We start from the raw sequence: 16,452 nt of genomic DNA, 5'->3' as shown, positions 1-16,452 counted from the left end.
AGAATCACTGCAGCTCCTTAAAAGATACGTGGTTGAGAAGAAGGTGTTACAATGCAGTGAATCGTTTTTGGCTCAGCTTTCGAGTGGCTCAACTGCAGTATTATGGGAATGACACAGCACGCCGTGGGCTCCCCTGAGCAACTTGTGGAGCTGAACAGCATCACGTATCTGCCATGGCCTTTGTTTTGCTTTGGCCAAAGGAAAGAGGGAGCCCTCTAGGGGCAGAAGCACACAGCCCTGGAAGAGCGCTCAGACCGCAGCCGGTCAGTTGGCTTTTCCCATACTGAGACCCTCCTGCCTTTCCTTGAGACAGGAGCAGGTCCACGTCACTCGCAAGGACTCTGAAACCACAGATTTATGCAGCAAAGCCAGGCTGGATAGGAGAAGATTACAAGCTGTTTCCTGGAAGTGCTTTCTCTACAGCCTAGAACGTGTGGACATATTCTTTTCCCTACTGCTTGTGCAATCTTTTTCAAAGAATACAGAACACCCACCAAACTGCAGATTCAAGTACTGCAACTGGGCTGGCCCACCACAGCATAGTGAGGTTTTTTCTTCTAGGCTACACAAAATACTTGTTTTTGCCTTATTACACGCCTCAAGCACACAGTGAACTCTTGCATATATACAAGAAGGTTTGCATTTGTCAAGGCATGTCCAAAATATTTCTTTCCAAGAGTTACTTCTGTCTGAAGGCTTGATAACAGCTGCAGATTTAAACATTTAAATATTGTCTTATTCTAATGAGAACCTGAGATTATTCCCAAACAGCTCAACGTAATAACAGGAGAATGTGGCAAACAAACCTCAAAACTTTTAAGCTGGAGTTCACAAGTATTAAAAGGCATCTGCCAAGAAAAGACGAATTACCACAGCGCAAGAGGTAAGACACGTGGTACCATGTCCAAGGCAGAAAAGTTCAAAAGCAACATAACATACTGAAAAAAGCAGATGATGTTAGGAATGCTGACCCTAAGATACTGGCATGGCTGCATATACAGAACTGCACTATCAGTTTGTTGAGACAGGTAGTTCATATCCCTTACAATCTCTACCCTGTTTACAAGTGACTTTCTGCATAACATAAACTTATTATGGCTTTAAATTAAAGTTTTATATTCATTTTCATGGGCTTATTGGTTGTCTTGTACCTAAATTTACCAGCAGCGGAGAACTGCAGAGGATGGTATTCCAGAGCAGGTTGGCTACGAGCTCCATTCTGAACACGTGATCTATTGGAGATACTGCTTTTCTGAGACTACTGCATTTTTACAGGCATTCTTACTAAAAAAAATAATTTTAAAAAGCAGAAAACCAACACTTAGAGCCACGGAATGAAAATACCTTCCAGGTGATTTAAGGTTTGATCTGAAGTATGTTCAAGTATGCCCACAGCACTTCAAACAGAATCTGCTCAGCACTTATTTTTGTATTTCAAGGAGTACCTTATCTGCTTTCCTCTGATGCAGCATCCTGGTCTCTTACTGGGCTTCATTTTCCTTCTTCACTAAGATAAATGCAGTTGCATTTAGGCAAACTGCCCAAAAGGCTGCATACTTCAGATTCCCCACAAGTTGTTTCAGATTAGCAAGTGTTATCAGTGTCCTGCCGTCCTTACATCTTCCTTTCCTGAGGAAATGAAAACCAGCACTTCAGAAACCGTGACAGATTAGTTTAGCTCCAAGCTATTCTCATATTTTGAAAGTTATCTCCCTGATGTAGTAAGTTAATCCTACGTGCTTCCAGATCATTTCTTTAACAAGCAGGCAAGTAAGCAACAAATAGTTACCATCTCTTTTGAAACAGGGATGTTCACCTTTATGACAGGAATAACCCTCAAAGATAATGAAATATGACCCATTGTGCATCGAGCTACTTGAAGGATAGAAATGAAAGAAATACATTGAAGAAAAGAAATAAACAACACTTGAAATCATTATGCTTTATTAATACTTCAGAAACGTCAGATCCTACAGCAAGGAGTTCTTCTCCTTGTTTCCAGTCACTGCTTTGAAGCAGTTTCTTGAAATATACAAGTAGATACATGAGGCACTGTGTGAATACAAAAGTAACAATACAAAAAAACCCAACAATTAAACCTCATGCAATACACACATACAAATTTATATAAAATATGGTAATGTAGCATAATGCACACAAGCACTATTAGAACAATTCATATAAACAAACATACAATATGCACAGCATGTAATGATCAATGACAACAGGTTTCTGACCTGTGTGCAGAACCAGTCAGTTTAAATAAAGAGTTCTAAGATACTAGAAACTGGTTAAGCCACAGCTTATAAAACCTGCTGTGCTGCAGCTTCTCTGCTCTGAGTCACAAGTGCAGATTAATATACAAAATAAATAAAGACTACAGCTCTACAACACTTGCCTAACAGCTCCTACTTCAAAGTCACTGGCCATTTCATTTTCATTCAAGGTTCATGAGCCAACACAGTGGCAAGAAATGTGCCTAAAGCAACAGTTCTGCTCTTGGACTATTTTAATACTGATAAGGAAATGTTTTTGTGTCAGCAGGAGTGGCTACAGAAGTCCAGTTTCTAAATAAGGAAAGGACTGAAGCTATAACAGAGCAGATGATGAGGAAGTACACTGACAGAAGCTGGTCAGCCACATGCAATGCTGCTGTTAACCAGCCTGTCTGCTTGGACAACTAGGGCAGGAAAAAGAGAAACTCAGAAGGCTGCTCCAAACAGTGTAAATTGGTGAAAACACCAACAGTCTGCAGGAACAGAAACCAGAGACTAGAAAGTCTCTCAAGCCCCGTATCTGGGATAAGAGCAACTCTTACCTGAAAAAAAAGCTCAAGTATTCCTAGGAAATAGCATGCAAACAGGAGGACTTTCTTCTTAACCAGCCAGTACTGGGCAATGCCAGAAGTACAAGTTGTTCTAGTCTCATACCTTCCTAGCTGACATGGTACCTTCTATACTCTTGGTGCTGCAGGCCTCCAAAGATCAGACCACATTCACTATATAACACAGATGAAATTAAGATTATAAAAAGGAACCAAATTGATTTAACAGCCAATATTATTTATTGATTAAGCAGCAAGTTTTGGGGAGGGAGACAAGGCAGTGGAGGGCAGTGGGAGGGCTGACAGCAAAAGAGGCTGCAAAAGGTAGAAGAAAAAGAAAACTGGGAAGAGAGAGGATAGCAGGACTGGCTTTCAGAAGAGGAAGTAAAAATGCAATATCCTTTTTTGTCAGTGTAAAGTTTTAACCCACAACAAAATAAATGTCTATTACGGAACAGGATGTTGCTTCAAACACACTGAAGGTGCGAAAAAAAGACAGCAGTATTCATCACCCAGTACTTAGCAGAATGTCTTTTAACATTAGAAAGAGCAACAAGAGAAAGATGAGCTGCTGTATCCCACTTTCCTGAGAAGGTCCCCTCAAGATCTCTCTAGTTTCTCCTTATCTCTACACATCCAAAAGGAACAGTCATCCCTTACATAAAAGGATAAACACTTCCTCTTGGGATCAATGATCACACCTTCAAGGTCCATCTGCCAAAGTGACAAACCCTCCATGTGCCAAAGGTACTGCTGCACAAATGATAACAAATCAGGAAGTGATCTGCTAGATCAGGGTTTTTGTGCATGGATATCCAGAAATATTTTATCTTTACTATGTTCACTACTTGATATACTCATATCTCATAGGAATCAGTAGTCAGGCTAATCGTTTAGAATATTATTACTGAATATTCTCTCCATTAGAGCAGTCACAAAGCCCAGAAAAATGTAACTTCCTAAGCAGCTGAATATTTTTCCCCTCTTCGGACTAAAAAGCACATAAGACATGAAGCCCTGACTGAGTTTGTTAACGAAATAAAGCAAGTACTACAAAGCAGCCAAATCCATCTGCTGAGGTTTTAAGCTGACAGTCCACTGCAAACTCTTTTAGGTTGTTATTGCACTGTTTGCATTCCAAGAAGCTTGAAAACATTTATTTCCCTATTGATTTTCTCCCATGTGACAAAAGGTGCACCTTGCAAGATCTTCTGTGCTGCCAACACAGCTGCCTTCTCTTTATTTTTGTGTCTGTTACCAGCAGCAGCACTCACTGCTTGGAAAACATGCTGAACTACCAACACTGAGAAACTCAAGGGGACGGCTCAGGCCTGTTCAGGCCCCAGCTCAGCAGGGTCACACAACAAAGGCGTAAGCATTTCTCTGTAAGGTTTTGGCTTCCTGTTTTGTTTGGAGATAGAAGGTTGTGACAAGAGTCTATCAGCTTATTTTAAGATATTTTGAGAAGCGTCTACGACAGATATGTGTTCAGATGTTTCCATTTGATTATGTTTCAGCTGACGTGGCTGAAATCAACAGAAATAATTACCTACAGTAAAATCCAATGAATACACATAAGAAACAAATAGAACTTATGCACTAAACAGCAGGTTCAGCTCTTAGAGCTATGGAACAGTCCCACAAAAGGGCAGGCTGTTCTGGTGGTTGGATTCAGGGAAGCAGGAAGGACCAGCCTCATGGATTTAGTGCTGTAACTTTCAAAGCCTGTGATGAGCTCGGCAAAAAAAAAAATGAATTGTTTTTCAGCACAACTGCAGACATGCCATAAACTTGTTTAGAAAGAATACACAGATGGTGTAGATGAGGAAGTTTAGCACTTATTTCAAAGCTCTTCTCCCTTTCCAGCCCTTCCAGAAACACATTCTGGTTATCAGTAGTTGTCTGCTCCCCCAGTAAGGGAATCAGACCATTACTTCCCAGTGGGATTTTGTCTGACACCACAGACCCAATTGTACAAGGGACAGTAGCAGAACTAAGCAGAGAAATTTAATTCAGGCTTAACTAGAGCTATATTACACATGAATCCTATGCAATCTGCTCCATTATGCCTAACGTTCACCCCATCTTCTCCTTAAAGTGCTTGCTTGATACTCCAGTTCTATGAGAACAGAAGTACAGCATGTCTGGTGCATCCACGAGAATCTCGGTAAGCCAACCAAAGAACATTCACTTAAACAAAGAATAGAGCTGCAATCTTACTTCAGGCTTCAAGCAGCTCAACTAGCTGACTCTGAATGGAAGGCATTTGCTGGTTCCTTACAGATACAGTCTCTTCTGCATCACTGTTTAGAAATGTCCATGTTCCTCAGCCACTTGTTTTGGAAGCACATTTGTTTGATTTTAAAGAACTGCTGGGACAGAAGTTTCACCCCCAAACAGCTGCTTTAAGCTGTCAACAGAGAGGAGGTTTTCCATACCAGACAGCCAACTTCTCTCCAGAATTCAGAAAGCAAGAGAAGCACTTTTACAAATATTCAACAACAACCAAAAAGGACATTTAAATGGCTTTTCATGACAAAAAGCTAATAGCACTGGAAATGCTTTTAAAAACAGCAATATCTCTTCTGACTTTGAATTTAGATAAGCGTCTATTAAATGCTATTAAAGTCATCACTGTGATTAACACGATTCAATTGCCAGCTCTGCTATAACCACTCTGCCCAATTACTCATCCTATGAGAGCTCACCAGCAGCATCACTTCGTTAGCACATTTCACGTTACTCATGTCAGCAGCTGCAGTAACCAGCGACTGAATGCACCCAGTGCTCCCTCTTAGCAGTACTTCACATGTAAAGACATCTTAAAAATCCATTTGGTGGCATTAACTTCCAAGATAGCACCGAGGGGTCAGATCAAGTCACTCTGGATGCTTTTACTGTGATCCCTTCCTTGACTGTTTGAAGACAGAGCTCCCAGATCTCAGTTTTGCCTTTTTAATGGGTGTGTTTCTAATTCTTTCAAGCACTGGTACTTCATGCTAAAGAAGAACTCACGTCTGTGGCTCTATATTCCAGCCCACTTCCTTTTTAAAATAGGCATTAATAATACTTAAATGCATTCCTCTCTCTTTTTCACTCCTCCATCACTTACAGGGTGGATTTTATTTAATCTCCTTCTGTTCCAAAAATTTTCCTGCCTTTCTATCTTCTGTATTAGGAGGGGGAAAAAAAAAGGAAAAAAAAAAAAAAGAAAATAATCTTTAAAATTGTAATCTGAGCTGCGTCAGACCAAGATTTCACTATCCCAGGTACATTTCCTTGCCAGGGAGGGCAAGGCAGGAAAGGAAAAAAAGGTACAAGTGTGAATTACCCATAATCAAACGAAGCATCGTATACCCACTGAGCAGGATGGCTAAAGCTACTTTTCAATCAGCAAAATGTGAGAATTTAAGCATGCTGTGTTTCAAAGATTCTGGCTTCTCTAAGGGGCAACATTCTAATGCTGGGTGCTACTAATGCAGCCGACATCCAACTGGAATCTAGTGAAACATGAAAACAATTTTTCATTGAACGCCTATCTCAAATGTTTCAGCCAATTTCTACAGCTTCAGAGATGGTGGCAAGACACAAGCATTGGTTATGATGCACGTTCATCAGAAAACAAAAAGGCAAATTGTCAGCTGGACACTGATGGACATGCATTAATACACTGTAGTATTGTTGAGGGCACTGGTAAGGCCTAGAGAGGGGAGATCATTCCCTCACCTAAATTACATGATACTTTTATACTGTTGAAACCAATAAAGTCAACAAAAATAAAACAAAAAAGCAGAGCAGATCCACCACCTGAAATCCAGGGATTTTGGAGAGGGATGATAAGAAAGGTTTGTGTAGCAGATGGGTACTATCGGAAACTTGACCAATTTCAGAGAGTGAACCACACTATGGACTTAGCAAAATGTCAAACCTCCTTCATGAATACAACAGCTTCCTCCTCACCATCTATGAAATCAAACAACGCTGAATTGTTCTTTCTATGCCAACAAGAACTTTGTTTCCAAGAGGCACTAGTGGTCATCAGAATTTATCATGACTCTGAACATCTAGGTTAGAAATCATAGTGATGGGAGATAGCAAATCCAAAGGGATTATATTATGCAAGTCTAAATGCTCCCTGAACTGAAGCAGGCTCATACAAAAATTAACACCTACCTACTAGGTTACCCTCACAGAAAGCTTTCACATTTTTTATGTCAGTAAAACATAGGCTGGAAAGTGGTTACAACTTTGTTAGTGAAAAGTTACTGTTGTTGCCCAGCAAAACAACAAAGTAATTGCCTGAGTTGCTACAGGAGAGGGCAGCTCACAGAAGAGTTACTGTGTTAAACTCTATGATCATCCCTAATAACCAGACAAAGGCTCCAGTCACTCCAAGGACTGCACTGCTCACACCAGCTGATGGTGCAGAGACAGCACAGACAGAAACAGCTCTGCTGTTCTTGCCTTTGTTCAGTCACCCCAACTCTTCTATCTAAAATTTCCTCCCATAGAGACATAACTTTTCAACACATTTTGAGCCACAGGACTGACATATTGCAACATCACGTGCTTGTAAATTAGGCATACAATCTTGCTGCCAGATGTAAAGCACTTCTTGTTTAGGTACAGAAATTACTAACACATTTGCCATTGAGCCTTCAGATCTTGTTGAGTTCTCCCAGTCAGGCCAGCAAAGCAGGAGGAAACATGGCCAGGGGCTCTAGAGCATAAGGGATCTAACAGTTGCAAAACAAAAGGCACATTCATTAAGGACTCTTTCATTGTTACCTTAGCCTCACATCTCCTAAAAAAGTTACTCAGATCCCCAAAGTCCAAGAAGTATGGCAAAATTAATCATTAGTAACCAAAAACTATTACTGTCTCTAGTTTACGTTACTAAATTTTCTTGTGGAAGTCCAATATAGATCAGATTATTACTTCATGATTACCCAGGTAGAGCTTTATGCATGGGGCAGAGGTAAGTCACAGTAAGTATTGTGAAGCTTATGCCACGTGTTATGCAATTTGGCAACAACAAACGAGATGTTTTCTTGAAACCCAGTTTCCACTAAAATCATTAATCAAAGTGAGAGTTAAGTGCATCACACATTAATATTAATGAAATAAACTCACATTTTAAAAACACTATAAACCGGCTCATCAGAGTATGAAAGAAGCCAGTAATCCTTGTGGGAAATATTTAAGGCACTTGAGGACAGTCAGTTTTTAAAACCAGGTAATAGAGATACCACATTAAAATCCTAATTTAAGTAAACCACAACAAAATAAAGTAACACTGCAAAGAAAAACAAAAATCCTCCAACTGCAAGTTTCAGAAGCTAAAATAAAAATCACATTTGTTATAGTACACAAAAAAATGGTAGAAACGAAACATACTTAACAGCTGCAGCATACACACATTATAAGCATCTCGCTCAAATACAGCAATACAGTTTCTTTCTTTCCAGGCTGATGGACAGCCAATAAAACACGTTTGCAAGAAATAATCCAGTGCAGTTAAATACTGGATTCCAGTTTATTAACCGTAGCATCCCAGAAAGTAGCTTGGGATGTTGCTTTTTTGCTCTGTCACTGGAGCATTCAGTTTCATTTTCCCTTCTCCATACACACAAAATTAAATGTCTCTGCTTGATGAAAAAGGCAATATCATTCTGTTAACATCATCTTTGGTACAAAACAGAAGTAACTTACACAGCATAATGGTGCCTTATCAAGACTGTTCCTACAGACTACACAAAGTAACAGCCCTTCCTTTGATAGTGACAGCTTCTCTACTCCCAGTTCCCAAGGTAATGTCACAAACATAACATGCAGCAATCTTTTGAAGCATTACTTCAAACTTTCACTCAGAATTCACAAACGGGTGCTCTCACCCACTAGCTTATTCATACATTTTCTACCATCCCCACCCAGGGCAGAGGGATATGACAGCAGTCCTGGGGTGTGTTTTTGAATTCCACTCCCATGGACAGAAGAGCTGTACGAATCTCCGTGCCTCTCCAGTGTTTTTTGAACAGAGGGGAAGAGAGAGAAAATACAAATGGGAACTCAGTAAAATAAGATTTTCCTTTTTGTTAAGTGTTTGCCCATTTGTCATTTTTCCTGACACATTTTGCCTATTGTATTAGAGGCTTACTTCAGTGGAAAGCAGTTCCTTAAACAAACATTTAAACCTTCTGGATTAAGCAGACTTTGTCACTGTGTGGCTGCTGCCTCACAGCTGAGGAAATTAAAGGGTGAGCTCCGAGCATCATCCCCAGACTCAAGGCTCTTTGTGTCTCTGAGATGGTCTGCCAAGATGTCCTGTGGATCCCTCAAGAACACCACTAAAACAGTAATGTTGTCACTGGATCCATTTTCCTTCGCAGCAGCCACCAGTCTTTCTGCTGCTTTGAGACCCACTCCTTTGGTTTGCATTAAATGATCTAGGACTAAGTCTACAACCTCAAATGGCTTGACAGCATCAAAGAATCCATCACAGGCTAGGAGCAAGTAATCTTCAGAACCAGTCAGGTCAAACGAATCTCCATCTGCATCACCAGAGATGTAAGGCTTTTGACACACATCACCTAAGACAAATGTTTAAAACAAAGGCTTCGTTACTTCAAATATAAACAGTTCTTCACCCATAATTGCTTTCAGTGCCTCAGAGGACAGACAGATCATACTCCAGATATATCTGATACCAGTCTGAAGCAGTGAAAAATAGTGAATTCAAGGAAGAATGCAGCAAACTGATTTAAAAGTTGTAGTCAAGAGTGAACCAAAAATACAACAGACACTTAAACACAAAGAAGCCTGGATGAACATTTTTTACTTCTTCCACTTTAACACAAGAAATACTCTTAAGTTTGTTGGAGAACAATGGAGAACAGTGTCAGAGACACTTTCAAGAAGCCAAAGATTTAAATACTTTAGAATGTCATGTCTAGGGTGTAAAACAGAACAGCATACCATGTTCATGTTAAAAGCAGTAAGACTAGATAGCTATAAACTATTTAAAAGTAATATAGACGTAGTCTAACCTTATGGCAAGGTGGTTCACTATTTGAACAATACTGAGCAAAATGTTATTTATAGCTACACAGTCTCATGTGGTTCACTTTAATAAAGTTTGATCTGAAGTGTGCTACTGCTTACCAATAGCTCTGGAAACAGCCAGAGTGCCATTAACCCGCCAGCAGTCCATGTAGGTCACACATCCACCCAGAGCCTCAATACGTGCTCTCTCATCCTGAAAAACAGTAAAATACATATTTTATACCAAGTGTCTTTCAAAAAAAAAGTCTGGCTAGGAACTTTACTTAAGACTACCAGTACCATCAGTACTTTTAAGGCAGTTGTGGAATAGAGATTGCCTTTTCATAACACAGGAGTGGATGGGGGAGCCGGAAATGAAATCATCATTCTCAAAAACCTACCACACTATAGAAAGCTTGTAGATCATGAAACAATTAATGCTTCGCTCCAAAAGGTTTCAGAGAGATTTTAACAGCACACACAAAAGAAAAAACAAATTAAAGATTCAGACTTACTTCTCTCTCTGGTTTGTGAGGTTCCATTAACGTCACAGCATTTCCTTGCTGCACAAGCATTACCTGCGAGTCCCCTAGCCATGCTATGTGTAGCTTGTTCCCTACAATCAGTGCAGATACACCTGTTGTACCACTCCGCAGCCTCTACAGAAGGAAGCAGTTACGTTAGGTGAATATTCAACAAGCCCTGCTAGGTTCCATAGCAAAACTACAAACTTAAGTTTAATGAGACTTAAATGCAGTGCAGCAGTCCTGTGATCATAATTCAAGTACATTTGAATACAAAGGAATTAATCTCTATCCACTCACCTCTCTTTTGGCTTTGAAAAGAAACATTTCATCTGTCTTCTGGAAAGAGCATTTCAAGGCCTTAGCTGGATTCTTAACGATCTCTTCGTGTAGCCCCACATTTACATGTAAATGAGTTGCTGAATAATTGGCAGCATCCACTCCACCATGGCCATCAAATACTGCAAAGTAAGCACGATCGATGTCATCCTATTGCAGGGAGGAAGAAAGAGGAAGAAATATAAATGTTCAAAAATAAAATAGCTCCTGCAGTGGTAACAGCAAGCAAAGTTCTGTTCTGGACTTTCATCCATACAATGTTGCATAGGTAAGGACAATTTAAGCCAGTTAAGCCACGTGCAAAATGGATAAGTGAGTACTATGCAGGGGAACTGCTTTTCATTAGCAGATGTTAGCAATTTAACATCTGTGGAAATTCTAGAATTCAAACAGTACGGAGTTAGTTATGTAGTTCTACTCCAGCTTTATTTATTGGCACTTGTCTTTGTTTAACGCTTTTTTTTTTTTTATTTAATTAAAACACATCAGATACCTCAGTCAGAAAAACATCACACCTCCAACAACATAGCGACAGATCACTTCCAATATTTCCACAATGCTTGTGACATGAAACCTAAGTCACAAGATCCTTCTTTATCAGGGCATTAGTTAGGTTAATTAGCCCCTAGCAAACGAAGTAGTTGCTCCAGTACAGACATGACAAGTACCTCATGGCAACAAATCCTTACCATCTCACAGATCACGTATCACTAGATTACTGTGTTTATAGCAATGCTGAAAAGCTAATAAACTTCTCTCTCCAGTGTTGTTCAGACTTACTGCTAAGCCAAACAGCTGGTTGAACTCTGTGAGGATAACATGGCGGTCCTCCATTTTCCGTCGAGTGTTACGGATGGCATGGATGGAAACAAGCAGGAAACGCTTCAGTGGTCTCAGTGGAGGCAACTGCTTCTGCCATTCAAAGCAGACATCCCGAAGCTTGTTAAAGAAGCAGCGCTGCAGCGACTCTCCATCCAGCACTGACAGCACAAAGACAAAACAGTAAGTCGTGCCCTATCATTTACTCTGTCTTTCCTTAGAGCTACATACACACAGCTCCAGACAGACACTCAAATCCATTTCTGGATTGGTCCCAAAGATCAATTAATCCAAACTTACTGCTCATCAGACTGAATGATTTCATTTCTGGCATTGTGTTAGAAGTCCTTAACTAATTCAGGAAGCAATGTGAAGATGTTCACTTGTCGATTTTTTTTATTTTGGAAGGACAAACTCTTTTCCCTTTCCAGAAAACCAACCCTCACAATGAGTCCAGGGCTCCAGACACCACATTTGTATCTTGCCCACAAAACCAGCATCACTACCTTTCTTCCCACAGACACCCGGCAGGGGCAAATAAAGTTCTGCTCAGGGCTGCTCACCAGACAGTCTAACCAGATATTCTGGTGAACGTTTCAAAACACTAAAGTCTTCCAACAAACAGACTCTGAGAAAACCACAGAAGGAGAAAGTGCACTTACAGGTGAACCTTTCCTCATCTCCTTCTCCCTGTCTTTCCACAATTTCCTTCTTAAATTCAGTCAAGTCTATTTGGAGAACTTCATCAACTGCAGCGTGGATCAGTGATGCTGCAAGGAATGGTGACACACCTCTGCTGGTAACAAAAGGAAGGGAAAGAAAAGCAGCATTAGTTTAGACTGAACTACAGCCTCACTGTTTATGACTGCTGACCTCAACTCAGAATTAAGAACATGTACTCAATAATTTCAACTTTACTAGTAAACAAGTAGAATAAATCATGTTGGATAATTATTCATATAAATGTTTAGAAAGATCCTCAGTTAGACAAATACCTTCTCAAGAATGCAAAGAGGAGGAAGCACACGAACCATGTTTTCAATCTGTTGCCTCATGCTTCAGTCACAGCTAGCATCTGATCATACCCATCTAGTAAAACCTCTGCTCTGGACAGAACACACCTCCTGATTGTTTTGTAAGCTGTCAGTGTTAGTACTGCCATGCCTGTAAACCTGTTCTTTAATAAAGCTCGGGTAAATGGGGCTCCAGGGCAATGCTGTCTTCCATTCAGCTTAGATGTTTACTGGTTCTAATCTAAGCCCTTAAAGCAGAGCTTCAAGAGCTAACAAAACACATAAAGAGGAGTAAGAACTGCAGAGTCCAAGGTCTCACTTGGCAGGAGAACGGCTGGAGGCAGAGGCAGTGCCTATGGCAACCACCGCAAAAGCAGAAGCCCACTGCAGTCACAATAACAAACCTCAAACCTTTTCTGTAAGCACAGACAACCATCGCTTTTTGTCAGAATCCTTTCAAAGCAGCCCAGGACACCCTGCTGACAGGCTGAACCAGCACAAGTCAGTTTCCATGAATCAGAAGAAATACTGTAGTTGCTTCCTAAGTGAGAAAATAACCATGTTGGGAGGGAGGGGGAAATCAGCGGGGTGTGTTTCATGGAAGGAAGCAACATCCTCTTAAAAGCCTTAGAAAAAAGTATGACAGTGCCATTTCTATGACACATGCAACACTAATTACTAAGACTCAGCCCACACAGGCTGGTAGTAAACAGCCTTAGAATTCCTCTGCTACAGGCTATTGCTTTGCTGACAAAAAGGGTGTGTTTTGACCACAACAAAAATTAGAAGAAAATTAACGCATGTTGTAACAGTGCAGATGAAGCACTGTAGCTTCAATGCTAGTTGAAGTCAGAACACCAGTGGCTGGGGCAGAGTTCATATCCTCCAGCTACTCCAAGGTAAAAGCATAAGCCTCATTTTAAAGACCTGAGTATAGATAAAAGCATTAAGTCAAAGTGTAAAGCCTCAGCTCTGACTACACTTCTTCCAAAGGCCCGTAAACACACACAGACCTTCTGCTGTGCTCAGTGCCCGCAGCAGCATCCAGCGCAGGGTGGTACAGGCCTCACGAGGGACCAAGAGCCCAAGGCTTACACACAGCCCACAGAATATTTTTCCCTTTTCTTGGAAGGAAAATAATTCACATCCCCCAACGTGCTCTGTCCCACAGCACACGGACAAGAACAAAGCTCACTATGCAGTAGCTGTGTCTGAACATCACTTGCCACTTATCACAGAAAAAAAGTTACGGATTTTCCTTCAAGTTATTAAAGTGCTGCCACTGTACAAACCTCATTTCAGTGTGTCTATATATACAGATATACACACACAAGAGCTATAGATAGAGGTAGGTAAAGGCGTGTGATGAAGAGCTGTTCTATCTACCATCAAACGCTCCAGCTTCAGTCGGCGTTATTGGGGAAGATCTATTTTTGCTCCTACTGGTGGCTGTAATGCAGAGGAGCACAACCAGCACAGCTCTGCCACTACAGCAAAACTTCGTCCCTGCAAACTCAGTGCGTTTACAGCACATTACAACCACATCAGCAAAGCATTTTAAACACAGATTTGCAAATGCCAGCAGTTCTCCAGCAAGTCTCTGGTGCTGCTGAAATAACACCAGGTCATAAGATTTCCCAATAAACAAGAGTTGATTTATTCAGTATTTTCTCCCCAGGCCGTGACTTTTGTTTCTCTCCTCCAGATACAGAATCATAGAATGGTTTGGGTTGAAGGGACTCTGAAATCCCATAATGGATGGGAAGTTATTTCTTGTGTTAGTGACATTGTCTTTCCAGTAGACAAACACTGGTGGAATTTGAACAAAATCAAATAAATATAAGGAACATCTGCAGTCCAGGAATTCCATCTTTCCATGTTATTCTCTTTCCAACCCATGAACACATGAGCACACCGGGTCACAGCTGAGCACAACCAGCCCGTGAAAAGCAGGAAGTTTGTTGGTGGGCATTCACACAAAGCTCCCTTTCCTGAAGCAAATGGATCAGTGAGATCATGAACACGTTCCTAGCGAAGCACAGCACTAGTGCAACACAGCTACACACAGCTCAAACTAGGAGAGAGAAAGTGAGCTCGGGGCAATTCATTCAATGCTGGCTCAGTAACAGAGAGCAGGATCATAAAGGTTGCTTTTAGAAGAGACTGAGTCAATCCAACACAAGATAAGTCCCTCCCCCGGCTTCATGTGAACGTCACATAAAAACACTAGAAATATCAGAGTGAAGAGTTCTAAAAACAGAGAGTTGTTGAAAACAAATAGACCAGGGCAACACCTCGGGTGTAGGCGTCACAGTGCAAAGCACAGACACAGAACAGGATGCTGAGGCAGCTGAGGGATGAAGCTCAGGAAGGGCCACAACGGAAAGCTGCAGCTCACGCCTCATTGCAGTGAGGTCTGCTCAGACAGGAAACCCGCATTGTTCTTGTGCTGTGTCACAGGATGCTCCTCAGCTCCCATCAAGGCAAAGGAAACATTTCTGCATTAGCACTAAGATTTCGCCTTGCGTTCTGTTTCAGTACAGGGCTGAAACATTTCAAGTTAATTTCTGAATGCTTGGAAACAATTAGTGGACTTCTCATTCACACTGATCCATTTTCACAGACCGTGCCCAGGCAAGCTCTCAGCCAGAAGAGTATTAATACAAATCCTGCAAAACAAGAGGGCTGTTTTGCCCAATTCTTAAGAGCTCTGTGTATTTAAATGTACAGGGTGGGCAGTTCCCTTGATTTAAATTATCCACAGTATCTGCAGAGATTCAGTAGATAAGACTCTAAACCTGGTAAGGAAGCAGAAAGCGTTGCCTGTCTCAGAGCACTAGCTACATCTGCACAAGAGTTAAAATAATTCATTTGAGATTAGTAAGGACATGCAGGAGGGTCAGCTGCAGACATCCAGCTCCTTCCACGCAAGCAGAACGTGCAGCCTTGGGGACACAACAGCAGCGGCAGGACGGCCCAGCAGAGACCAGCAACGTGCAGCACAGCCCGGCTGGTTTGGGGCCTGGAGCCGTCGTGCTGCAGGGAAAGGGGGTCGGGTCTTCTCTGGCCTGACTCTGGAAAGTCGAGCCTTCAGCTCAGTCAGTAACTGCCACGTTACGGTCAGAGTTACATAAGAATGCTACTCTTAACTAAAAAAAAAACTTTTAAAAAGCAAAAATAAGCCAATTTGTACATTTTTATCCTGTTTTGCTCCCTTTAGTTACCTCCCCTTTGCTTACGCTTTCTCTGCCAGCTGCAGGAGCCCCACGGAGCAGCAGCCTGTCAGCGCTGCAGGGCAGGAATGCGAGCAATGCAGCTCTGACAGGGCAGGCAGCTCCGTAAACACAGCGGTGACAGGTGAGGTGAAAGTATTGCAGCAGCAGCAGCAGCAGCAGCAGCAGCAGCAGCAGCAGCAGCACTCTCTCTGCTCTCGCCTGTTGACGCAGGTGAGTAACTCAGAAACTCCACTTCAACCATCGCTACAGTTGCAGAATCCGCCCTGCATCCCCGCAGCTCCGAGCCCGTCTCAGAGCAGCTGAGCTGCGGGCAGACGCTGCTGGACGCTGCGCTCAGGGCCGGCAGCTCCGCACAGCTCAGCACACACTGCGCTGCTCCTGCACCGCGTCACAGCGCAACTGAGGAACACAGCGACCGCTTCCGTCTTAAAATAAAGGATGATAAGGCTGGGGTCAGTGCATTTGTGCCCTCAGGTTTAAGGGGGCAGCTCGGCTGAGCTGGATCCATCACACACAGGGTCCATCACACACGGGATCCATCACACACAGGGTCCATCACACACGGGGTCCATCACACACGGGGTCCATCACACACGGGGTCCATCACACACGGGGTCCATCACACACGGGGTCCATCACACACGGGGTCCATCACA

General features: G+C 42.0%; 1 protein-coding gene across 4 annotated transcripts in view; it reads right to left on the bottom strand.

Annotated features, from left to right (window-relative positions):
* Positions 1-16,452, bottom strand: part of PPM1F (protein phosphatase, Mg2+/Mn2+ dependent 1F) — a 28,246-nt gene that overhangs the window by 11,078 nt on the left and 716 nt on the right. The window contains exons 2-8 of one of the 4 annotated variants that reach the window (XR_004309062.1): positions 12,210-12,343; positions 11,509-11,708; positions 10,690-10,878; positions 10,381-10,524; positions 9,986-10,079; positions 9,290-9,414; positions 1,446-1,629 (exon numbers count right to left, since the gene is read on the bottom strand). Coding sequence is in view for 3 of the 4 variants with exons in the window: in XM_015877528.2 (XP_015733014.1) it covers positions 9,041-9,414; positions 9,986-10,079; positions 10,381-10,524; positions 10,690-10,878; positions 11,509-11,708; positions 12,210-12,343 (1,135 nt within the window). In the remaining variant the exon portion in view is untranslated. Of the gene's footprint in view, positions 1-1,445; positions 1,630-1,927; positions 9,415-9,985; positions 10,080-10,380; positions 10,525-10,689; positions 10,879-11,508; positions 11,709-12,209; positions 12,344-16,452 lie in introns of those variants that run through there. The other 3 variants (XM_015877531.2, XM_015877528.2, XM_015877530.2) reach the window with 3 other exon arrangements.

This window comes from Coturnix japonica, chromosome 15 (assembly GCF_001577835.2).
Source record: "Coturnix japonica isolate 7356 chromosome 15, Coturnix japonica 2.1, whole genome shotgun sequence".
Taxonomy (NCBI): domain Eukaryota; kingdom Metazoa; phylum Chordata; class Aves; order Galliformes; family Phasianidae; genus Coturnix; species Coturnix japonica.
The sequence above is the reverse complement of the archived record's forward strand: the minus strand, read 5'-3'. Positions and strand labels throughout refer to the sequence as shown.